At 45.2% G+C, this 24,792-nt stretch overlaps 1 protein-coding gene across 4 annotated transcripts in view; it reads right to left on the minus strand.

The window, feature by feature from the left end:
- Positions 1 to 1,540: 1,540 nt before the first annotated feature.
- LOC309533263 (acidic leucine-rich nuclear phosphoprotein 32 family member B-like) overlaps positions 1,541 to 24,792 on the minus strand; it is a 28,899-nt gene continuing 5,647 nt past the window's right edge. For 2 of the 4 annotated variants that reach the window (XM_082224623.1, XM_082224624.1), the window contains exons 2-7: positions 19,232 to 19,385; positions 17,258 to 17,351; positions 7,543 to 7,661; positions 6,301 to 6,443; positions 4,608 to 4,805; positions 1,541 to 3,218 (exon numbers count right to left, since the gene is read on the minus strand). In XM_082224623.1, coding sequence (XP_082080749.1) covers positions 3,107 to 3,218; positions 4,608 to 4,805; positions 6,301 to 6,443; positions 7,543 to 7,661; positions 17,258 to 17,351; positions 19,232 to 19,385 — 820 coding nt within the window. In that variant the 3' untranslated portion in view covers positions 1,541 to 3,106. Of the gene's footprint in view, positions 3,219 to 4,607; positions 4,806 to 6,300; positions 6,444 to 7,542; positions 7,662 to 17,257; positions 17,352 to 19,184; positions 19,386 to 24,792 lie in introns of those variants that run through there. The other 2 variants (XM_082224622.1, XM_082224625.1) reach the window with 2 other exon arrangements.

Here is a 24,792-nt window from a genome sequence, read left to right on the forward strand (position 1 = left end):
CCCTGGGCCTGAAATCCCCTGCTCTAAGTAAATAACCAAAGAATCCCAGTTCATTTGTAGAATCATAGAATTGTAGAGCTGGTCCACACAAGGGTCATCCAGTCCAACCCTCTGCAATACAGGAATCTTTTGCCCAACGCGGGGCTCGAACCCGTGACCTTTGATTAAGAGTCTCGTGCTTTACCAACTGAGCTATCCCAGCTCATTCTTAATCCATCTGATGGGATGGTGCCCCTGTCCATAAGGTGGGAGATAAAAGAAGGGATCATTGCAACAACCCCCCGTCCCCAGATGTGTCTAGCATAATGGATGCATCCAGTATGGTGACTAAAACAGGCAATGGACACTGCTGTGCCTTTTTGCAGCCCTTTCGCATGCCCCAGCACAAAGTTTCAAGATCATTGTAGGAAGGTTGCCCTTGCTGTCAATTCTCTCTCTCTGTCTACATCCACAGCCCCAGGATATCAGTCTTGTACATGGAGGACCACGGTGCTAGGACAACGAACACACTCTTCAGTGTCAATTGTTTCTCCATATTTAAAGCATCTCGTCATTTCTGTTGCTTTTAGGGACATCCTGTCCCTTGACTATTCATGAGTGCAGCGGTCATTGCTAATTCATCACTGTCTCAGCCTGCAGGATTCTTCTCAAACTGATTACATTTGTTTATACAGTTCCTTTGATCTCCGGCATATGCTGCCTGTGAACCCCATTCCTTATTGTCAGCACTTTCAATTATTAAGCGTGGCAGAGTGCACACCACCTGAAATAAATATTGCGATTGAGTTCACAAATGAAAAATGATGGGCTCCGAAACAGCTTAATAGCATGCGCCTGACTCGAGTTCTCATAACGGTGCCCCTGCGTGCTTTTGTACATGCATCCAAATTGATCAGAGCATCCATCAGCACATGTGTGCTTAAATTCATTTTTCTCTTTTAGTGCTGATGACCAAGAAATTCTCTCCACAGGCTTGCTGCAGTTTTCAATTTTGGGGATGGACAGGTCAGTGGTCACCATGAATGGAAAGGGTCTGATTATAATCAGCTGGAGAGGGAGAGGGCAGAAAGCAAATGTTTTGGCTATCTGTCAGCGCAACACATTCTCTGGCAGGACATAGTATGTCTTTGTAGGAAACAATTAGAGGGTTCAAGGGTCTTCTGGTGACACTTTGCCATACTTTGCCTGCGACTTTGCTATGCATAACTCTCTGTTCCTCCCATACGGAAGCTCAAGACTTGGAATTTTCTGAAAATATCAGCGTCAAAGTTATCTGTATGGACTTCTCCTAATTCTTGTCCTGTTCTTTAACCTTGATGGTAAGAAAGCCCCATGCCCCCCAGTTCTGATAAAACACAAACAGTATTATATGTATTATTATATGTGTTATTATACGTACAATATAATTCACATAGTACACACTTATATGCTTCAGGTTCCCTAAAGTAAAAAGCAATCAGATAGATATATATACATCAGTGCATATAATAACTGTGTAAAAATATGTATGCATTAATATACTTATAAAATTATGCTGCAGAAAGCACCATGGAACTTGACTCTTTTGTACATGTTATAGTATGGTATACTTGCCCTCCTTCAAACCTGTAACAATATATTTGTACAGAAATTCACATATTACAAATTGCAAGTCTCTAGAGAGCTCTCCAAACCTGTGTGAGTATTGCTCTTGAAAGCTCTCACCAATCGGGACCTGGAGTAGCGGGAAGTGTATAGCACCCTATTTTGCTGAGCTGCAGTGGGAATAGACTTATTTACTACAGACGAAGAACAGGCAATCTCACTTCCATCAACCCCAACCCATTTTGGGTTGGGGGTCAGGGGAACCATGAGAACCTCAATAAGCTGCTCCAGTGCTGTCCTCCCCAGACATGCTGGCTTAGGCTCATGGGAGCTAAATTCCAAAACACCCAGAGGTCACCAGCCTGGAGAAAGCACGGCCACTTCTTCACCCAGTGAGCAGAAGCATCAGTCAGGTAACGGTGTCAGAATAAGCCCTTCGTTTTTATTTTAAGAAAAGAAGAGGCCTGTTTGCTCTATAAGGGTCCATCAAAATACAAAATAAAAAGTGTGAAGGTTTTCGGCCAAATCTCATTGTGGTTAGAATGTTAGACTAGGACTGGAGAGACCCGGGTTCAAATCCTAGCCATCATCTCACAGGGTTGTTGTGAGGGTGAAAGGGGGGAGGGAGCAGGATATATAGCTCCTTATGTGACGACACGAATTATTTCATCTTTAGCATCATCATCACCGCCATCATCATCAATGATAGTAATAACAATAGTTTTATTAGATTCCTTACCCACCCTTCACCACAAGGCAGGTTACGGCAATGTAGAAATACAATAATATGATCAGTTTAAACCATTTACAATCAAAGGAACAGGACGGGCTCTGAAAATGAATATCCCCATTGCCAAAGGTCCGGTTACAGAGGTGTGTCTTATATGTGAAAGTTATACAAGGATGGTGGCGAGATGCAGAGAATGCCCTTTCCTTCTAAGGTTGGTGGAATTACCAAAACGTAATCTTCAGCCGATCTTCACACCCAAGAGGTGTTACAGGGAAGGAGGCAACCCTTCAGATATCTGGAGCCCAAGTCATTTAGGGCTTTAAACACTAGTGTAAGCACCTTGAATTGCAACCCGTGCATCTGTTTTAAAACAGGAGCTATGTGAGCCCTAAACCCTAGCCAGTAATTTGGTTGCTGCATTTCTGGACCAGATGAGGCTTCCAAGTCATCTTCAAGGGCAGCTCCATGTTGAGCATGTTGCAGTAATCCAATCTGGAAGTCACCAGAGCATGGAGTACAGTGGTCAAAGTTGGTGAACCAACTGCAGTTGAAAATAGGCACTCCTTGCCATTGAAGCCACCTTCAGCCTCCACAAAGTATTGGAAATATACTCTAAATTAAGTATATATACATGCATATTTTGGTTTTCTGTGGTGCATAATTTGGACATTTTTGGCACGACATACAAGCTGCTCTATTTATGACCGCAAGGTCAGGAAACAGACTTGTGCATTTGCAGGATTCATTCTTTGAATTGTAGCAAGTCCTTCAGTCCTCTCACAAAATATAATGCTATAGGATGGTGCATATTTTCGACATAAAATTGGTTTCCGGTGGAGGACAGTCCTCTGGCAGTTTCAGGATCCCATCCAGCATTTTCAAGTTTGGCAAGTTAGAGAACACACTAGAAGAGAATATGATTTAGGAGTAAATTAATTTCCACCATCCCATGCCCTTGACCTTAACTTCAGTTTTGCTCCCATACCCTCCCTCTCCAGTTTGGGCTCTCCATCCCTGAAATCTGGTGTGTGTGTTGGTCAACCTCACTTTTGCCACTAGTGGACCCACTAGAAAGACCAAAGGAAACAGTGGTGCCCAGAAATTGAACTCTAAGTGAGCATAGTATGTGAGAGTAGAATGCTTTGACTGACTCCATGGTGCAGAGGTTAAGGTTATGTGCCTTGCCTTACAACTCCCATGCCTTTGGGTGTATCAGTGAATCTGAGAACAACTTAACATGCTTCCCAGGAACACACAATTCCTTCTATTACCAGTGTTCAGAAGTGTTTCGGTATGCAAAGCACCACCACTCAGGACAATACCAGGGGAAGGGCCATCGTTCAGTGGCAGAGCATCTGAACTGCACACAGAAGCCCCCCCCCCGTCAGTGTTTCTCAAATTTGGGTTCCCAGCTGGACTACAATTCCCATCACCCCTAGCTAGCAGGACCAGTGGTCAGGGACGATGGGAGTTGTAGTCCAACAACAGCTTGGGGAGACCCAAGTTTGAGAAACGCTGCCCCAAGTTCAATCCCCAACAACTCCAGATAGAGAAGAGAGAGAGAGAAGAGTTTTGGATTTGATATCCCGCTTTATCACTACCCTAAGGAGTCTCAAAGCAGCTAACATTCTCCTTTCCCTTCCTCCCCCACAACAAACACTCTGTGAGGTGAGTGGGGCTGAGAGAGAAGTGTGACTGGCCCAAGGTCACCCAGCAACTGCATGTGGAGGAGCGGAGACGCGAACCTAGTTCACCAGATTACGAGTCCACCGCTCTTAACCACTACACCACACCCGGCTCTCACAATATCCCTTATCTGAAATCCTAGACAGCCCATGCCAGTCAATACTGAGCTAGAAGGATCCTCGATCGGACTCTGTGAAAGTCCTATGTTTCCTATCCATGCATGAGAGGGAGGTGTCAGCAGACTCAAAGGAACCCCATGGTTTTCAAAGTACAAAAGGATGGGAGGGGGGGTAATTCAAGGGTACAATCTCCCTCTTCTCTTCAACATACCAGTGAGAACCCAACTTGCCCACTGGTCATAGAGAAGCAAGTAACTGTTAGCAGGGGGGAGCTGGATAAGAAGGGTGGAGAAAGAGTCAGGAATGATGGGAGCTGTCATGCTGCAACATGGCAACATGTGGAGGGCCACAGGTTCCCCACCCCTGGAACAGACTATTGGAGTGGAGAGCAGGGGGTGGCTGACTAAATGAAACACTGGACACGCTGCAACATTTTGTTGCAGACCGACTTGTTACTAAATACACTCCAGTGGCGTGCAATAACTTACAGCTGCCTGTAGTTGTCAAGAAACTCACAGGGGTTCCTCTGGAGTACGAGAGACTCCAGTGGAGTGTGTCTCAGGGCACACAGCCCATGTAGGGTCTCAATGTTGTTCTCATCAAGGGACAGATGTTGAATCGCAGGTAGTTTTGGCAGCTGCTTGAAGGATGTAAAATGATTTCTGCTGAGTTTCAGCTCTTTGCATCTGGAAAGCACATTAAATGTGTGTGATTGGTTATTACATGCAGGGAAAAAGACATTCCAACTTACAACAATAAGGGTTTTTTGGGAGGTTATTATTTTAAGTCCTGAAAATGTAGACAATGATTCTTTTGTAAGAAGCAATTCAATGGACCTCCATACTGACACTATCTTACAAAAGGCACCAGAAAATGTGCTAATTAGTCTCCAGTGCGGCAAGAACTATGCTCAAAGATCTGTTTGTGAAACGGTCAAGACCTCAGGTGAGGACTGTATCAGCTTGGTTTCACATTGCATTTCTCTGACACTCTTCCTGTGTCAGTGAAGGGGCTCATTTGGAAAACAGTTTCTTGACACAATTAGCCAAGATGTCAACAGCCACTTTGCTTCCCCTTTCGCAACCTGTGGCAATTAAACCCAGAAGTCTCCAATTAACCAATGTGTGGAAAAACTCCCTTTCTGATAAGACCACACAGAGACCATTTGGTATCGCTGCAAGAGCTACAGTAAATGTCTCCCAGCCTTGATTTGCCTTTTTGTTTTGGAACTTTCCTTTCCCTTCAGGGGGAAAAAAGTTTGCCTTGGTTTTTCCTCCCTCCTTGCAACACAGACAGCATCTTCCACTCTTCACTGCCTCTCACCTGGCTGCCTCTCTCAGGTTGTTTATATAGCACCGGCTATGCTACAGTGCTATGGGACACGGGTGGCGCTGTAGTCACAGAGCCTGCTTGACAATCAGAAGGTTGGCAGTTCGAATCCCCGCAATGGGGTGAGCTCCCATTGCTCGGTCCCTGCTCCTGCCAACCTAGCAGTTCAAAAGCATGTCAAAGTGCAAGTAGATAAATAGGTACCGCTCCAGCAGGAAGGTAAACGGCATTTCCATGCGCTGCTCTGGTTTGCCAGAAGTGGCTTAGTCATGCTAGCCACATGACCCAGAAGATGTACACTGGCTCCCTTGGCCAATAAAGCGAGATGAGCGCCGCAACCTCAGAGTCATCAGCAACTGGACCTAACGGCCAGGGGTCCCTTTACCCCTTTACCTTATGCTACAGTTGGGTGTGCTACTTTCTGAGATAATGTTCCAGTGAAACAACCCTGAGAATAAGTCCTGCAGAAGCCTCAGCTTTGCACAATCTGTCAACCATTATCCCCCCTTTTTTCATTCAGACTGGCAAATGGTGGTTGCCAGGGTCAGAACAGTCTAGGATCTTATAATAACTCCAAACCGTGGTTCAAGTTCCTGGCTTCTTTTCTGAACTGGGAAACCCTAGTTTCCAAGCTGAATAAAACTTGGATGAACTAAGGTCAGGTGCAATTTCTAGTGGCCAAAAAACACCTCTCCAGATGGCGCTTGCAACAAATGATGTATAACGTGATCTAATGATTTAAACCCACTATAGTAAATTGCTTGCAATCGTGACTGTGGATGCATGGGATATACATCGTTCTGCTATTAACTTAGTTAATGCTTGGAAAAGTCCCAATAATAATCAAATTACCTTGGCAAGCATATGGCACTTAGATCTGTCAAGGAGTTGTCCACCAGCCAAAGCCTCTCCACTCGGATTAGACGGCGGAGAATCCTTTTGCAGTTTTCTATCTGGTAAAGGTCTCCCAAGTCTTGGTACGAAAGATTTAAACTCTGGTGGTGGGAGGGAATTCAAAGAACACACAAATAGATCCCATTTAGCTGAACAGTCAAGTGGAGATCATAAGACAGCATCAAGACCAAACTAGACAAGAATGCATCTCAGATCTTGCAAATAACAACTCCAGTGGACCACAATATGGATTTGAGTAATTTGGTGCGGTGGGAGGGTTAATCCCACCATGTTCTTTTCCCAAGAAAAATATCTTCCAAAACTGTTATTTACTCTGTTGGGAAATGCATATCACAGCTCTGAGGTGGTGTTGGTAGATATTCATGGGGTGAAACTGGTACAGAGGCAAGGGTTAAAATGTCCCCTGTCACAGTTCCAGTATGGATCTCCAGATTCCATAGCTCGATTGCAGATGTTTAAAGGATACAATAAATATTTAAAGGGAGCAGAGATTACTTTGCACATCTCTGTTCGGCCCTTGGTTTCCATGCAACACAAAACTCTCCTTACTTCTAAGCAAGATGGCTGAGCTACTGTGAGGCTCACTGAGTTAATTTGGTTTTTGCATATAGGCTCTCTGTTATACCTATAACTGCTAAGAAATTAGGGTGACAAATTTGACAAGCTGAATTTTGCTGCCTTCTTTGGCAGAGGTTCAAACTACCTGACAGGGTTGAGAATCCTGTAGTAGTAGTAGTAGTAGTAGTAGTAGTAGTAGTAGAGGAAGAATAAGAATAAGAATAAGCGATTACTGTAATCTAAAAAGATGTGGCACAAATGGAAATTTGATAGGTAGGAGGATGTCATACATAAGTACAAATTTCTTTCCTCCTAATCAGATTTCCTTTTGTGCCCCATATTTTACAATTATAAACCTAAGGGTAGGGACTGTCTTGTTGTGATCTATAAGCTGCTATGGGAACCTTTTTTGGCAGAAGTGCAGGATACAAATTCTTTAAATAAAATATTTTTAAAACTGCACTGACAGTCCTATACTTTTTATCCAGAGTCAGAAACAATAATTTAGGAGTCCAATGACACCTACTTCCTTGTAAGAGTGTATAGGAATGCAGCCTGAATGAGATATTACTAGCAATGTTTTTTAAAAAATAAAGCCCACAATTTTAAAGAAGTCCTTACCACACAGTTTTCCCAGTTCTCTTGCAGTCTTTGTTCCCATTTCTCATTCTCTGTCAGTTTTTTTCTGGCACACAGAGTGTGATGCTCTCCTCTGAAAAAACGCTCTTCTTCAGAAGGTCCTGTTCAGAAATATAGATATCCACCTCAATATTTTTCAAAAAATAGTTTTTATTAATATTTTATGGGGTTACAAAAGTACACATAGCACCTCTGCTTTCAGTTCATAGAGGCCTGTCTACAGATCAGATATATTCAATGTGAGACACTAATGTTATAGACAGTATAAGGCTTTGGCAGAGAAGAGGTGGGAAGGGAATAGGGCATCTCAATATTATATTCCTGCTCCTATCATTTATATCTTAGCAGAGGGACACAGGTGGCGCTGTGGTCTAAACCACTGAGCCTCTTGGGCTTGCTGATTGAAAGGTCAGCAGTTCGAGTCCACATGAACGGAGTGAGCTCCCATTGCTCTGTCCCAGCTCCTGCCAACCTAGCAGTTCGAAAGCATACCAGCTGCATCAAGAAGGTAAACGGCGTTTCCATTTGGTATGGCACTCAATCACAGGGTCCTGTTGTGTGAGAAGTAGTTTAGTCATGCTGGCCACATGACCAGGAAAGCTGTCTGCAGACAAACGCCAGCTCCCTTGGCCTGAAAGCGAGATGAGCACCACCACACCATAGTGAAGTTTGACTGGACTTAAACATCCAGGGATCCTTTGCCTTTACCTTATATCTTAGCAGAATATTTCAAAGCTTAGAAATATGCAAGAGGGGATATGTGTACATGTATGTGTGACACACACACAGACACAGACACACACACACACACACACACACACACACTTGTATACAAACACACATATATTTATAGTGCCTTACACCTCAAAAGTTTCAAGGCCGCTTACACAAAACACATACAAATAGCATACAAACTAGGGCTGCCATACGTCCGAATCTTCCCAAACATTACTGAGATTTCAAAGGCGGAATAGACATTGGGAGGAAATTTCAGAAAAGTGGCTCTTTGTCCTGGATCTTTGGATCTTAGGCAAGTCAATCTAAAAATCGCATTTTTAGCTCAACAACTTTTGGGGTGTCCTTTTTGAAATATGGCTCACTAAAAGCAATTGCGTTTCAAAATTTGCACCGCTAGACTGGTAGGAGCCACTATTAGAACAACCAGCTCACAAAATCAAACCCAGACCAGCAGACAAAACATTAAAGATTTAATTCCTGGAGGTAAAGCCTTGTGCCAAAACGATAATGATTCTCCTGCCAGGTGGACTTCCCTGGGAAGACAACTCCATAGTTGGAGTACATTATATATACTTTGTGAGAGAGAGCCATTAAGGCTAAGTGCCCGGTGTTCAGATTGCATTACTGCACGCCAATTCTGGGTTAGCTACACTGGCTTCCTTTTGGGTTCTGGGCCCAATGTAATGGGCCGCATGTGGCCTTTAAGGGAGACGCGGGTGGCACTGTGGTCTAAACCACTGAGCCTTGGGCTTGCCGATCAAAAGGTCGGTGGTTCGAATCCCTGTGAAGGGGTGAGCTCCCGTTGCTCGGTCCCAGCTCCTGCCAACCTAGCTGTTCAAAAGCATACCCAAAAGTGCAAGCAGATTCTGGCGGGAAGGTAAACAGCATTGCCGTGTGCTGCTCGGTGTTCTGTTGTGCCAGAAGCGGCTTAGTCATGCTGGCCACATGACCTGGAAAAACTGGCTGCGAAGCGGACAAACGCCAGCTCCCTCGGCCTGTAAAGCGAGATGTGTGCCGCAACCCCAGAGTCTTTTGCGACTGGACTTAACTGTCAGTGATCCCTTTACCTTTAACCTTTAAAGCTCTAAACCAGGGTCAGTGAACAGGATCTGGCCAGCGAGTCCGATGCTGAGCTCCCCCATAGGCCACTTTGGCAGATGGGCAGGGGCTGGCATCACAAATGACATTAGATGACCCTTAGTGAATATTTCCTTTGCTAGCAACTATGTTCCAATAAACAGCTGACTGGGCACAGATTGGCTGTGCTGCCAGTTGGTACCTCAGCAGTGTTACTGATCCCACCAGGGCTTGCTTCCACTGCTGATCAGCTGATTGGCACTGACAGCAAGCCTGTCTCACCAAGGAACAACTAGGAGTGCACTTTAAGACTCTGGTTGCTTCTATGCACACCTGGCACCACAGAATATGTATCTGAAAGGCTGCCGGGATGCATATGAGCCTACCCAAGGTTTAAGATCAGTGGCTGAGGGACAAGACCTTTTTGGTCCTTCATCCATAAGGTTGGCTCATCCTTGCTGTTTATTAAAAAATTTCTATAGACTTATTTTAGTCTGTGTTTGGTTGATGTGCCTGGATAATTTTGTGATTTGCTGCTGATTATTTATTAGGATTGGGTTTTTAAAAAAATGATTTGTGTGATTAATACATCCCTATGTAGCTTGAAATTTCCAAACCACCTTGTGAGAGCAATGAAAAGTGGGTTATGCATTCTTTAATAAAAGAAAACAAATAAATGAGAGTTTAAAGTGCTCTGAAAAAGTCTTTATTTCCCTTTGCAGACACACATATTTGTTTTCTCCCACTGTCAGCCTCTGTGCAAACAGGCTCCGTAGGTTTTTGATACAGTAAAAAAAACCAACAACTTACAAAACCAAATTCAAGAGGGGATGACAGCACAACCGTGCAGTTTCCCATATCTTAAGGATTTTCTCATATAATCTTTCTCATATTTATTGTTTGTCAACAGCAGTGAATAAAATAGCTGGTTGGGGATTAGATCTCGGGACAGCTGTATCTGGCAAAACTGATCTCCATCTAGGTCCCAGAAAGACAGCATTGAAATGGAAGTTGGGACGATCATGGATGCCTGCATTGTTACGATAATGTATTTGCCATATTGGATTGCTTTCAAGATTGCTTTGGGGGAGAAGGGGATGAGGACAGCTGCCAGGAAAACAAATTGGAATTCTTTCAACTGATTCTCATTGCAAATTACTTCTTATCTCCGATGCCAGGTTTTGATTGCTTTATTCCTTTCTGTTCCATGATTTCTTCATACTTCCTGATCGCTGGGATAGTAGTATGTATCAGCTGCAGGCCCACACACAGCTAAACTGTGTAGCTCCAATTAAACATGATAATTGGGGCTGCCAACTGATCAATCAGCTACTTTTTAACTAACTAATTAATGGATCAATTAAGGGACCTGTGGCATGGTGCCTAGAAAGCCATAAAGGCCATAGGATTTGCAGTTCTTCCTCTCCATGGGTGGAAAGCAAGAGATACAGAGAAGATGATCCACTAGGTCTCCTCACTGCAGGTGTGAAAGCCTCAGTGGCTGTTGGTCCTCTGCTGTCTGCTGTCTGTGCTCCTACAGTGGAGGGCAAAAAGGAGGTGCTCTGTGTGTGTGTGTGTTGGGGGGGGGGAGAGTTGGATTTAGGGAGGCTTATCCAAATCTCTTATTCCTCCAGAGTGGAAGGTAAAATATGCCAGTCCTGGGTAGGCATACTCATTTTCTCCTCCACCGGGACCAATGGGAAGTAAAATCCATTAAAATCCTCAGCTGGCAGAAAGTGGGGGGAAGGAAACACACACACCCTCCTGAAGAACCCACATTTTCTAACCTGCCAACACAAGCCTAGCTTTGGATTTGGCAGTTCCACAATCTTCTGCCTACTTTGCATTGTTCTGCCACTTTAAATAAATGTGTTTGCTGCCAAAATCCCACGGCATGTGCTTTATTATGGTACCGAGGAAAGAGTAAGGTGATTGCTTCTTATGAAAGCTCCCAACATTCTGTAACATCCTAGCATGGCCCATTTCTTTGTTGTAAGCTGTGTCAAGTTTACTAAGAAGACCCATTAATCAAATACAGCATTTGGGTAATAACCAGGTAAAGGTAAAGGTACCCCTGACCATTAGGTTCAGTCGTGACCGACTCTGGGGTTGCACGCTCATCTTGCTCCATGGGCCGAGGGAGCCGGCGTTTGTCCGCAGACAGCTTCTGGGTCATGTGGCCAGCATGACTAAGCCGCTTCTGGTGAACCAGAGCAGCGCACGGAAACGCCGTTTACCTTCCCGCCGGAGCGGTTCCTATTTATCTACTTGCACTTTGACGTGCTTTCGAACTGCTAGGTTGGCCGGAGCAGGGACCAAGCAACGGGAGCTCACCCCGTCATGGGGATTCGAACTGCTGACCTTCTGATCAGCAAGTCCTAGGCTCTATGGTTTAACCCACAGCGCCACCCGCGTCTGATCCCAAATTCACAAAGGTGGAGAGGGAATGTTTGGCAGGGGACGACGGCGACGACCCAAATGGAGTCATTTTTCCAGAGGCTGTTTTTCCAGGTGGCAATGGCACAGTGGACAAGTGAGACAAGTGAGACATGACACCCCCTCTGGCACTGCTGAGCCTGTTCTGGACTTTGGTATACTAGAGAACAAAGGGCAATGAAAGAGGCTAGACCAGTGGCTCCCAATTAGGGGTCTGGGGACCCCTGGGGGGTCCATGGTTCCATCCTGTGCCTCTCCTCCAACTAAGTTTTTGTCATTTTTGCATGGTAATATCACAAATTCTATGGTCCATTTTTAAAAGCGTACCTAAAATCCTTTGCTTATTAGGGGCTACCCCACATTTTGTTCAAAGAATTGCTTTGTAGAGGTAACTACCATAGAGTTATCAACATTTTCAAAAGTAGGGGGTCCGTGGCTTGACTTTTGAAAAAATAGGGTGCCCTCAGTAATTGGCTAATTGGGAACCACTGGGCTAGATAATCCTTGCCCCTGGCTTCTAAAGCATGCTGAGGGGGTATCATCATCATCATCATCATCATCATCATCATCATTGAATATGTTAAATATATTGTTTGCTCTATTTATATTGTGACTGTCTATAGCTTTAAACAATAAAGTTTAATTCATTAGTGCTGTTATTATTGTTTATGAAGCACCTTTTACATGTGTCTCAAATTGATTTACCGATATACCATAAAAACAAAACAGATAAAAAATAGTCTAAAATAGTACAAAAACAACTGAAGACAGAATGGAGACCTAAGCCACAGACATTTCCACCTTGCTCAAAAAGCCAGTCAAAAGAAAAACCAAATGACTTCAAATGTTTCTACAAAGTATAGAATGTGGGTGCCTGTCATATCTCAACAGACATGCTGTTCTACAGCATGGGGGCAACCATACTGAAAACTCCCCTCTAAGTTACTGTGAAACAGGCTTCTGATATTCTGGGGACTGTGATATCTATTTTTCTAGAAAACAAGGTGCCAGAACTTAGCATGAATGCCTCCCTTGTTCTCTTATAATGGCAGCTGAAAAAAGCCCTGCTTAGGAGAGGAAGTTGTCCTGGCCATCTTGGAAGAGATTCAACCACGATTGAAAAAGCCCACCCAAGAGCCATTGGTTTGTGACAACTTCTGCCTGGTCACAAATGCCCCCTTTGGAGGGGAGGAAGGTGATTGAGAGGGTCACGGCAGGACGGTTGCAAGCCAATTATCTTGACCCACTTTTAATTCAGCTTCCAGCCTGCTTGTGGGACTGAATCAGCCTTGATCACCCTGATGGATGACCTTTTTCAGGAGAAGGAATGGGGATTGAGACCCTGTTGTTACTTGATATCTCAGCAGCTTTTGATACCATAGGCCATGATATCCTTTTGAGCCGACACAGTGAGATGCATGCTGGCGGCTCTGTTTTACGTTGGTTCTGATCCTATCTCTGGGATCACTTTCAGAGAACGTCATTGGACGATTATCTGTCTGCCTCCTGGCAACTGTACTGTGGGATACCATAGGATACCATCTTGTCTCCAATGCTATTTAACATCTACTGTATATGAAGCTGCCGGTCAGTAGGAAATTTGGGGATGATTATACCCAGACCTATTTTTCTATCACTTCTGAACTGGGAGAAGCTGTGTAAGTGATCTGACACTAAGTAAAAGTGAAACTAAAGAAGTGCCATGGTCAGATCACTTCCTGGTGCAACTGGACTTCTCCACGACCCTTCCCCTCTGCAGGGAGGTGGGACCGATTCGGATGGTCCACCCCCGCCACTTAATGGATCCAAATGGTTTCCAGAGAGTGGTAGGGGATGCTTTATCCCATGTTGATGGCCTTTCAGCTGATTCCCCGGTGGCCCGCTGGAATGTGGAGTTAACCAAGGCTATTGACTGTTTGGCTCCGAAACGCCCTCTCCGATTGCATGGCGCCCGGACAGCCCCGTGGTTTTCCACGGATCCGAGGGCAATGAAACAATCGCTGAGATGGCTAGAGCGCTGGTGGCAGATAACTCATTCTGAAGCTGACCGGACACGGGTTAGAGTTGAGCCTACCACGTGGCGGTAGCGACGGTGAAGAAGCCTTTCTTCACCGCCTCTATTGCATCTGCAGAAAACAGCAGCAGGAGACTTTTTCAGGTGGTTCGCAATCTATTGGAACCACCTGCACCACCAGGGCCTTGTAGGGACCCCAAGATCTCCTGCAATGCTTTTGCAAAGTTTTTTGCAGATAAAGTCGCTCAGATTCAGAAGGAGCTAGACTCCATTGTGGGAGCAGGGCCAGGGCGGGAGAGTGCTAGAGTTCTTGTTACATGGGATCAATTCCAATCTGTTACCTCTGAGGATGTGGACAGGCTGCTTGGACAAGTGAAACCGACCACCTGTCTCCATGATCCTTGCCCATCCTGGCTGATAAAAGGGAGCCGGGAGGGGCTGGGCGATGGACTCTGCAGGGTGGTGAATGTCTCCATCTGTGAGGGAGCCTTCCCAGACCCACTGAAAGAGGCGGTCATTAAACCGCTTCTTAAAAAACATCTTTAGACCCGGCCAACATGGCCAACTATCCCCCAGTCTCAAATCTACCATTCTTAGGCAAGGTGATTGAGCGAGTGGTTGCTGAACAACTCCAGGCACGCCTGGAAGAAGTGGACCATTTGGATCCCTTCCAGTCGGGATTCAGGCCTCATCATGGGACTGAGACTGCCTTGGTCGCACTGGTCGATGATCTCCGGTGGGCTAGGGACAAAGATGAGAGCTGTTTCCTAGTTCTGCTGGACCTCTCAGCGGCTTTTGATACCATCGACCATAACATCCTTCTGGACCCTCTAGAGGGGCTGGGAGCTGGGGACACTGTTATAAAGTGGTCTGCTCCTTCCTCCTGGGCCGTGTTCAGAGAGTGGTGGTGGGGGATGAGTGTTCAGACCCCTGGGCTCTCACTTGTGGGGTGCCTCAGGGTTCTGTCCTCTCCCCCATGCTTTTCAACATCTACATGCAGCCGCTGGGAGAGATCATCAGGAGGTTTGGGCTGGGTGTTCAGAACCAGTGAAGGCGGTGAAGGTCCTGTCTGGAGGCGATTGGAGGATGGATGGTGGCTAACAGATTGAGGTTGAATCCTGACAAGACAGAAGTACTGTTTTGGGGGGACAGGAGGCCGGCAGGTGTGGAGGAATCCCTGGTCCTGAATGGGGTAACTGTGCCCCTGAAGGACCAGGTGCACAGCCTGGGAGTCATTTTGGACTCACAGCTGTCCATAGAGGCACAGGTCAATTCTGTGTCCAGGGGAGCTGTTTATCACCTCCATCTGGTACGCAAGCTGAGACCCTACCTGCCCATGGACTGTCTTGCCAGAGTGGTGCATGCTCTAGTTATCTCTCGCTTGGACTACTGCAATGCGCTCTATGTGGGGCTACCTTTGAAGGTGACCTGGAAACTACAACTAATCCAGAATGCGGCAGCTAGATGGTGACTGGGAGCAGCCGCCAAGACCATATTGGCTCCCAGTACGTTTCCGAGCACAATTCAAAGTGTTGGTGCTGACCTTTAAAGCCCTAAACGGCCTTGGTCCAGTATACCTGAAGGAGCATCTCCACCCCCATCGTTCTGCCTGGACACTGAGGTCCAGTGCCAAGTGCCTTCTGGCAGTTCTCTCGCTGCGAGAAGCCAAGTTACAGGGAACCAGGTAGAGGGCCTTCTTGGTAGTGGTACCTGCCCTGTAGAACGCCCTCCCACCAGATGCCAAAGAGAAAGACAACTACCAGACTTTTAGACGACATCTTAAGGCAGCCCTGTTCAGGGAAGCTTTTAATGTTTAATAGACTATTGTATTTTAATTTTTTGTTGGAAGCCGCCCAGAGTGGGTGGGGGATAAATAACAAATTATTATTATTATTATTATTATTATTATTATTATTATTATTATTATTATTATTATTATTAAAGTCCTGGGCCAATACACCCAGTCTGAATCCTGGCAAGATGGAAGCACTGTTGGTTGGCAGATCTTTACACAGGATAAATGGTAAATTGACCACTTTGGACAAGGTCATACTCCTCCTGAAGAAGCAGATTCATAATCTGAGGGCATTCCTAGATCCATCACTAGAGGTCTAGGTGACCTCAGTGGCTAGGAATGCCTTTCCCCAGCTTCCAGCAACAACCATTTCTGGAGCAGGGTAGCCTGACCACTGTTTTCCATGCCTTGGCAACCACCAGGTTGGACAACTGCAATGCACTGTGTGTGTGGCTGCCCCTGAGGTTGGTCCAGAAATTGAAGCTAATGCAAACTGCAACAGTTTGATTGCATACTGGGGCAGAATATTGCCATCAAGCTGTGCCACTGCTGAAAGAATTGCACTGGCTACCAATTAGCTACTAAGCTAAATTCAAAGTGCTAGTACTGGTGTACAAAGCCCCATACAGCTTGGGACCAGGATATCACATCATTCATATGCCCTTCTGATCACCATGCTCTGCAAGAAAGAGCCTGCAGAAGAAATATTTAACAGGAGGAAGTTCCAAAGGTAGGAAGCCCCCTTCCAAAAACATCATCATCATGGCGGACCCACCCTGTGGAACTCCCTTCTGTTACATATCAGACAGGCACAGTTTCCATTGGCTTGTCAGTGCTTCTTAAATATATTTTTTTAATCCCGGTCTCTGTCGGTACTGGATTTGAAATTGCTTTCTATTTTAAAATGTTGCATTTTTTCTTATTGTTGATGTCCTTACTGTTAAATAGCTTTGAGATATTTTATCGGAAGCAAGTCATAAACAACAGTGATGCCTGCAGATTTTTTTTGGACTACAAATCCCATCAGCCTGAGCCAGCAGGTTGGTGAAGGCTTTGAAACACAGAGAGACATCCAGTTATCTGCTAACCATGAGCTCCCATTGACATGATAGCAACAATCATTCTGGGCTATTAGTCAGTGATCTGCCTAACAGGAAAGGTTAGGGAAGCCTTTTATTATATATTGATACAGGTTGGAAGCTGCCCAGAATGGGCAGATAGGTGGAGTACAAATAATAACTATTATTATTATTATTATTATTATTATTATTATTATTATTATTAACGATGCAAACAGGCCGATTGCAATGCAAACAAGCCTACTTTTAACATGGAACCCTGCTGAATAAAATTTGGCCTGCAACAGATAATTATCTAAATCTTTTGATTTATCTACTGAGTAGACCAATTAAACCCAGTCAGTTCACTGAAAAGGGCAACCTCCTACGGGAATGCAGAAGTACACCTTCACTGAACTCATAGATCAGTCTGTCTGCACAATCCTACGGGATGTTCGTTGAAGCACACACAAGCTCCAAAGCAAGGCACCTGCCTCGACAATTCATATTTCTGCCATCATTCACATCCCACTATCTCCTAATACCACGGAGGCTACAAACCAGATTCTTTTTCTATACCTTCTCTCACTCGGGGGCAGCGGATTTGGTTCCCTTGAACATCATGCTCTTCTAATTCATGCCAGGTGAGATACTTGAAGGAATCTGATGGAAGCTTGAAAGAGGAGAAGCCAAATTAGGAATAGTTCCCCTTCTGCCAGATACCTTTTAATCAGCACAAAAATTTCAGACAGTACTTTAGCTTGTTTTCAAACAGTAGACATGTTCAACGCATTTGAAAGAAAATGGCAAAAGCACCTTAAAAGGATGGCACACTTATTAGGGGTGGGGACTGAAAAATCAGAATGATTTAGGGGTCTCCCACCCTGTACTGAAGAACAATGTCAACAACTGACTCCATTTGGATCAGGACCCGCACAGAGCATAGGAGCCAAGGTCCCTCTGCCCCTAACATAACTGAGGGGGCTAGGCCTCCCTCAAATAGATCTTCATTGCCATGGAAATGGTGTGTGCGCACCATGTCTTGTGATCAATTTTGCAGGTTGGGGCTTACTTGCCCCCCAGTATTTTATTCAAATTGGCACCCCTGTCACAGAGTGCTCTGTTTTGTGTCAATACAACTCTATATTTCTCTAGGTTCATGGGCTTTGCCAGTAGCAAAGCTGTCCAAAACATTGCTTGCAAAGCATGTAAGAGCTCTTGATTTTATTATTATTATTATTTTGTTAGAGCACAACAGCAGAGGATATTTTTAAAATTGAAAACTTTAAGTTATTTTTTTTAAAAAACTGCTCTGCTTTAGTAACACATAAACCTCAGAGCTCTTCAGAATTCAACAGGAATAACCACTAGACAGCTTTGCAATGGAAGTCTTGGTGCAAACCTTTAAAGGCTTATTGGGAGGTCTATAAGCCTGTTTGAGGACTCAAATAACCACCAGAAAGCAAGGCTAGCGAGAAGCCGCAAAGTTTAAAAAAGGTGTAAACGCAAAAATACATACCACCTGACCACTTCTTAATTATTTTAAGGCGAGGGTGAGAAACCTCTTGTCTGTGGCCCATGAGGGAGCTCAAGTTGGCCCACGAAGCCCTTTCCCTCAAACCATGTCCACACGCCCAGCAGCTGACATACGTAACTTGTGACATCATCTGATGGGTGACTGGACAGGATTAAACGCTGCATAGGCTACACATTCATTTGTTTATTTATTTTTATTTATACCCCGCCCTCCCTGGCCAAGACCGGGCTCAGGGCGGCTAACATCGGGTATAAAAACAATTGATTAAAATACAACTTAAAAACAAGATTAAAATACTACTTAAAATGCAGCCTCATTTCAGTGGAAGCCCGGATCAAAAACTGTCTGAGGGGGGGAAATGTCAAGGAAAAGGAAAGAGGTGGAGCGGATCGTGCTTGTTCCGAGCCAAAGGCCAGGCGGAACAACTCTGCCTTACAGGCCCTGCAGAAAGAAATCAGATCCTGCAGGGCCCTGGTCTCATGAGACAGAGCGTTCCACCAGGCCAGAGCCAATGTTGAAAAGGCCCTGGCCCTGATTGAGGCTAATCTGACTTCCTTAGGGCCCGGGACCTCTGGAGTGTTGCTATTTATGGACCTTAAGGTCCTCCGCGGGGCATACCACATGCCTTTTCCTAGCAATGAACAGGACCAAACAGTTAAACGGAGCTCATCAGCGGATGCAGAGGGTTTAAATCCTGCTCCGTTCAGCAGAATTCCATGCAAACTGCATGAAATAACCTGCTAAATCTAGGGGGGTGGGGAGACAGCTTTATTTTAACAGCACCTTGCATGGTGCTTTGAAGTCCTTACTCAGGTGGATCTGAAGAGGCAATCCATCTCTACCCACACCCAAACTGGCCACCCTTACTTCTTCTATTACAATAGACAGTCTCTTGTTTCTGATGGCTAAAACTCAGGGAGAATGTTTGCACTGTCATGCTGCAGAAGGAGATGCTAGTAGTGAGGTTACCATCAACTTGTGCTTCTTTCCACAGAACTCAGAACCAGAATGCTTACTGGAGAGGCAATGCCGGAATCACAGCTGGGCGGGCGAACCCCTCTGCTCCTTGACGATAACACTGGCAAAGGGATTTCTGTATCGCTTAGATCGGAGAAGGGCGATGAATGGTTGGTGCGCAATCTAAGCCAGCTTGCGTTCAGACCTGAGGAGCTTAAGAAGATCACATGGTAAAGTCACAGAGGGGTCTCCTGGTCTGGTATCGGCAATCAGGCCCAGGGGATAGGGGTGGGAAACACAGAGGTACAGCTCACTGCTGCGAGGCTGGTGTGCACAAAGTATAGGAGCAAAACACAGAGTTGAAAATGATATTGGTTCCACAGAAATTGCAGAGGTGGGTCAGAACCACAGTCCACTTACTCCTAGAACTCTGCATCCAAGATGCATTTGGGTTAAAGTCTGGTTCTAACGTAAATGGAGAACCTATGGCACGAACCTTGATAGCACAGGATTCTAAGCACATTCAGTCAAACATGTTTAGACGTCTCCTTCAGACCCACCTGCACAACATGAGAAGATGAAGGGTGGAATAGATGGGGCCAACATGCATGGGATTCTTGGAAGTGGGGCTCGTGTGTGCTTCCCCTCTACCCTGTACTCTCTGATCATGTTGGGAATTCCCTGTTCAGGCATAATGCCTGAACAAGGCAAGGATGCTGCCTGGTATCAGGTGAGGCTCTTTGTCTATCTAGCCCAGCATTGTCAATTCAGATCTGCAGCAACTTCTGAGGTCTCAGTGAGTGGTCCTTTTAACTTCAGGTACTAGGGGTTGAACTGGGAGCCTCCTGCATGCAATCCATGTGCTCTGCCACTGAATCCAGGACCTAGGATTGTTAGGATGGGCCTCTGTAACATCACCTGGCAATGCACAAAGGAAGGGAACTGTTAGATGGCCAGCAAGAAAGCCTCTGAACAAGGCCAGACCCTAACACACCCTGATTCCTATAAAAGCTTCTGGATCAGGCTTGTTCATTGACCAGAACAACTTGCAAACTCTATACTTCCATTTTGACACTTTCCCCCTTTTCCCTGAAATAGCTCAGTCAGCAGAGCATGAGATTTTTAATCTCAGAGTTGTGGTCCCTCTGCCCCACATTCGAGCCCCACATTGAGCAAAAGATTGGACTAGATGGCGCTTCCAACTCTACAATTCTGTGATTCTGTGATTCTCTTCTCCACCATTGACTTTACTGGAGCCTAGTCTGACAGATAGCACTTTATGCATGCACCAGATGAGCTTATACGGTTTGTTATTTTGTTGGGCAGGAGAATTGAAATTGGTTTATTCTTTATTGCATAAATGGTGCAATTTTCAAGGTTGTGATTTCAAGCAAATGAACATCTCTAAAGGCGCAGAGAAGTCTATGGAGGAATACCTTGATAGATATTCATGTTGATCTTTAGTAGCACAGTCGATTCAGCAAACCACACTCCGGTTATTCTACAAGCCCCATGATCTGTCACAAAACATGATTATAACAGCTGCACAAGGGAGCAGGGGAAGACGTGCAACTATAAAACGCTCTGGTAAGAATGGTAATGGAACCTTCCTTCTACACGAGAGTGTAAGGCCAATATAAAGTACTAAGTGGCTTCAAATTGAAGCAGTGTTGTCATTTGAGAATACCCTTGAACAGAATCATAAGTTGCTTCGGCAAAACTCACCGTTTTGAAATATCCGATAATAGAGGTTCTGCCAAATATTCCATATGCTCTTTAAAGCAATGCTTCTCAAACTTCCTAATCTCAGGGGGACCCTTTCCATTCCGATTTGCCTGACATGAACTGTGGCAAAATTTTGGCTTCCTCAAAGGCATGCCATCTGTTTACACAGGAGACAAGCTGGGCATGTGCTAGGCATCGAAAAGAAAGACCTGTGGAGGTGGACAAGCTGTGGGCCATGCCTACTGGCTCCACCCCATGGCCTTTATGTACTCAAGCATGGATCGTGAACCTGTATCCTTCCATTGATGGTCTGTGATGAGTCCTAAAACATCTGAAGAGCTGCAGGTTCTCCATCTCTACATGAATGGCATGGCTTGCACAGTACATACATCTGGATGACTCCAGGTTCCTGTTTACATAGACTTGAACCTTCCATTTCCCAGGGTTCTGGACTGTGTACACTTTTGCTCCATCGTGCCCCCCCCCCAACAAAGAAGATGTCCAAAATCACAGAAAAAGGAGAAGATGAGATTTAGGAATCACCCACGGAGAGAGTCTCTACCACAGAAGACAATATCTGAAGCAACTCCCATCAAAGACTTCCATGGAAGGGAAGCATCATGGACCAGTTATGCCTTCATCCTCTGTGCCTGAAGAGATAGCTCTCTCCTGCACTGAAGAGGGAAGGGATGCTTCTGTCTCATCCTCTGAACCTCTCTCTGGTACCACACCAAAGTCTTGAGCCTTAAATTTTAACACTTTCCAGTGTTTGGTTGCAAGTGTGAACACAGCATTATAATAGGGCAACGAAACAGCAAGAAAAATGTTAAGAGGTATTACTTATGAAGTAAGACTTCAGGACTCACATTTGTTGTGCGCCACATTGAACTCATTGGAAGAAAGGTGGGATATAAATGCCACCTTTTTGGCCCAAGGTCACCCAATGGACTTAGTAGCTGAGTGGGGATTTGAACCCTCGTCTCCCAGGTCTGAAACTCTAATCATTACACCACACTTAGTTCTCTGGAGGCTGGTGGCAGAGAAGACCTAAGGTCCAAAATTCAAGTGACAATAAACTGATGGATCAACAGACCAAGTATACCTACTTGTGAGTCACCATACCCAAAAAGGTTGGGAACCACCTGCTCTAGACTACTGTTGGAGCAAGCTTAGACCTAGGAGCTACTAAGTGCCACTGTGAGCTGTCCAGGGTCCTGATGACCTGCAGCCCATTCTGGATGTTTACTGCGCTCAGCCAGGACTCGCCTACAAACTCTGGCTTGGATCAAGCACATGGTTGTTTTATTAACACGTCCTCTGAATCTCACATTTCTTTTGTTTTATACATGGGCTGACTTATACGAGCTTAAATTTAGAGTCTGACAAACATCTGTGTATGTGTTTTGGTGTTTACGGTTGATTTATGAAGCTGGATTGGAAAACAATATTTACGTGCCTCTATTCCCAAGCCGATAAAAATGTTAATTTACTGTGCCATTCCTCTCCGTGTAGCCACATTAGATTGTTGCTGTGTGCAAGGATTTGAAGCTGCTTTGAGTGAACTGTTCTGTGGGGGTGACTTTTATTAGCTTTATACAATACAATCATCTGATGCACTGTCAGTGTCATAAAATATGTCATTATACCATGTCACAAGGCACGTGGAAAATAATTCAGAATAGGAGAGAGGTGGTTGTTAGTGCAGAGTGTTGTAGAGTTGAGATGATGATGATGATTCAAATATTATTTCCTACCCTACCCAAAAAGTCAGGGTGGCGTGCATTGCTTCTCTCTTATTTTATCAGCACACCAACCCTGTGAGGTAAGTTTAGCAGAATGAAAGCGACTAGCTGAAGGCCACCCAAGGAGCTTCATTGCGAAGTGGAATGAGGCGCTATGATTTTATGGTTCCTTCCACATTTAATGCCACCAGGTGGTTACAAAATAGAATACAGTGGTACCTCGGGTTAAGTACTTAATTCGTTCCGGAGGTTCGTTCTTAACCTGAAACTGTTCTTAACCTGAAGTACCACTTTAGCTAATGGGGCTTCCCGCTGCTGCTGTGCCGCTGGAGCACGATTTCTGTTCTCATCCTGAAGCAAAGTTCTTAACCTTTGGTACTATTTCTGGGTTAGCGGAGTCTGTAAACTGAAGCGTATGTAACCTGAAGCGTATGTAACCCGAGGTACCACTGTAGTTCACTATTAACATTACCCAGTTTTGATCAGGTTTCTATGGGGATGTTTTCCAAGATAGAAGTCTGGCACCAGCAGCAGTATTTTCTTAAGAGACTAAGGTCACTTAGGAACAATTTACTGAACTAATAAGCATCTAGACAAAATGCAAAAGAGTTATTGGCTTGGATCTGGATAGGTCTTCTTCTGTGCCATTCCTTTGCAGCTTCTTTTCTGCAGAGTCAACCGCAAAATGGCTTTAACCAAGTCTAGAGGAAAACCATGGATGCTGGTGTTGAGGAACATCAAGAAAGCTCCCAAAGACCCATCGAGTCTAGCACCTTATTCTCATGGTGGCCAACCAGATTTCCATGGGAAGCCAGCCAGCCAGCCAGCAGGATATGAGTGAAACAACTCTTCCCCACTTTTGATTTCTTGCCACTGGTATTCAGAGGAAAACTTCTTCCAAGAAGGTCCGGACTTTGGTGTGAAAGGATTGTGAGCTCGGTTCATTGCTGGGTGCTGCTAACAAATTCCTATACTCAGAATGTGCTCCGAGGCACGCTTTTCTTTCACTCTAAGCATCTTGCCCTTTTGAAAATGGCTCTGATGGGCAGACCTTGGGATTCTAGTAAAAACCAAGCAGATCCGACAAGCCTCAAGTCTGCCTGCCCCGATTTAAATTATAGTCATTTGTTAAAATGATTTAGTCTACGAATGCCAGATTGAAAATGCTACAGCAGGGACACCACAGGTTCAGTTGCAGATATTTAACGCTAAGAAAACGCAAAGTTGTGGTGTAAAAAAAAAGAAGAAGGTAAAAGAAGAAATGAAGAAAAAAGAAAAAAGCGACAGCTGGATGAAGAAGCTGATCTGATAGGATGATATTCAAATATGAAGCCTGTTGTAGACTGGCTCTACAGATATGCGAAAGAGTAACTGGAGGGAAAGAAACAGGATTGAGCTACACCAGCTCCTGGCTGACAAAATTAAATCTCTAGTTTGTGTCTTGGGGTCAGGAAGGCACAAGTTTTCCCCTGGTCTGCACTAGCATGCCTTGATAGTCACCCTCTTCCTCACCTATTTTGGAGGTCCCATATTTGGAAGGCTAGATAAAGCCATGGGAGATTCAGAGAGAGGAATCAGACATTAGATCTCCTTCTCCAAGGTCAGAGCTCTCTCTCCCTCCCCAACACTGGAAGGAGAGAGCCAACGTATCCTATGGCCCCAGGGATGTATCTGGTTGAAAAGAATGCTAGACTAGAAAGGCCTTCGATCCAATCCAGCAGGGCTGTTTTTATGGAGACAAAGCTAGTGGTGGGGCCCTAGGTAAAGGGACCCCTGACCATTAGGTCCAGTCGTGACTGACTCTGGGGTTGCGTGCTCATCTCGCTCTTTAGGCTGAGGGAGCCGGCGTTTGTCTACAGACAGCTTCTGGGTCATGTGGCGAACCAGAGCAGCACACAGAAACACCGTTTACCTTCCCACTGGAGCAGTACCTATTTATCTACTTGCACTTTGACGTGCTTTCAAACTGCTAGGTTGGCAGGAGCAGGGACCGAACAACGGGAGCCCACCCCGTCGCGGGGATTTGAACCGCCGACCTTCTGATCGGCAAGCCCTAGGCTCTGTGGTTTAACCCACAGCGCCAACCGTGTCCCGGTGGGGCCCTACTTCCCCTTAATTGCATCGATGGATCTCCATGTGTATAATGCACAAAG

This window comes from Podarcis vaucheri, assembly GCF_965113315.1.
Source record: "Podarcis vaucheri genome assembly, chromosome: 5".
In the NCBI taxonomy this organism is placed as follows: Eukaryota; Metazoa; Chordata; class Lepidosauria; order Squamata; family Lacertidae; genus Podarcis; species Podarcis vaucheri.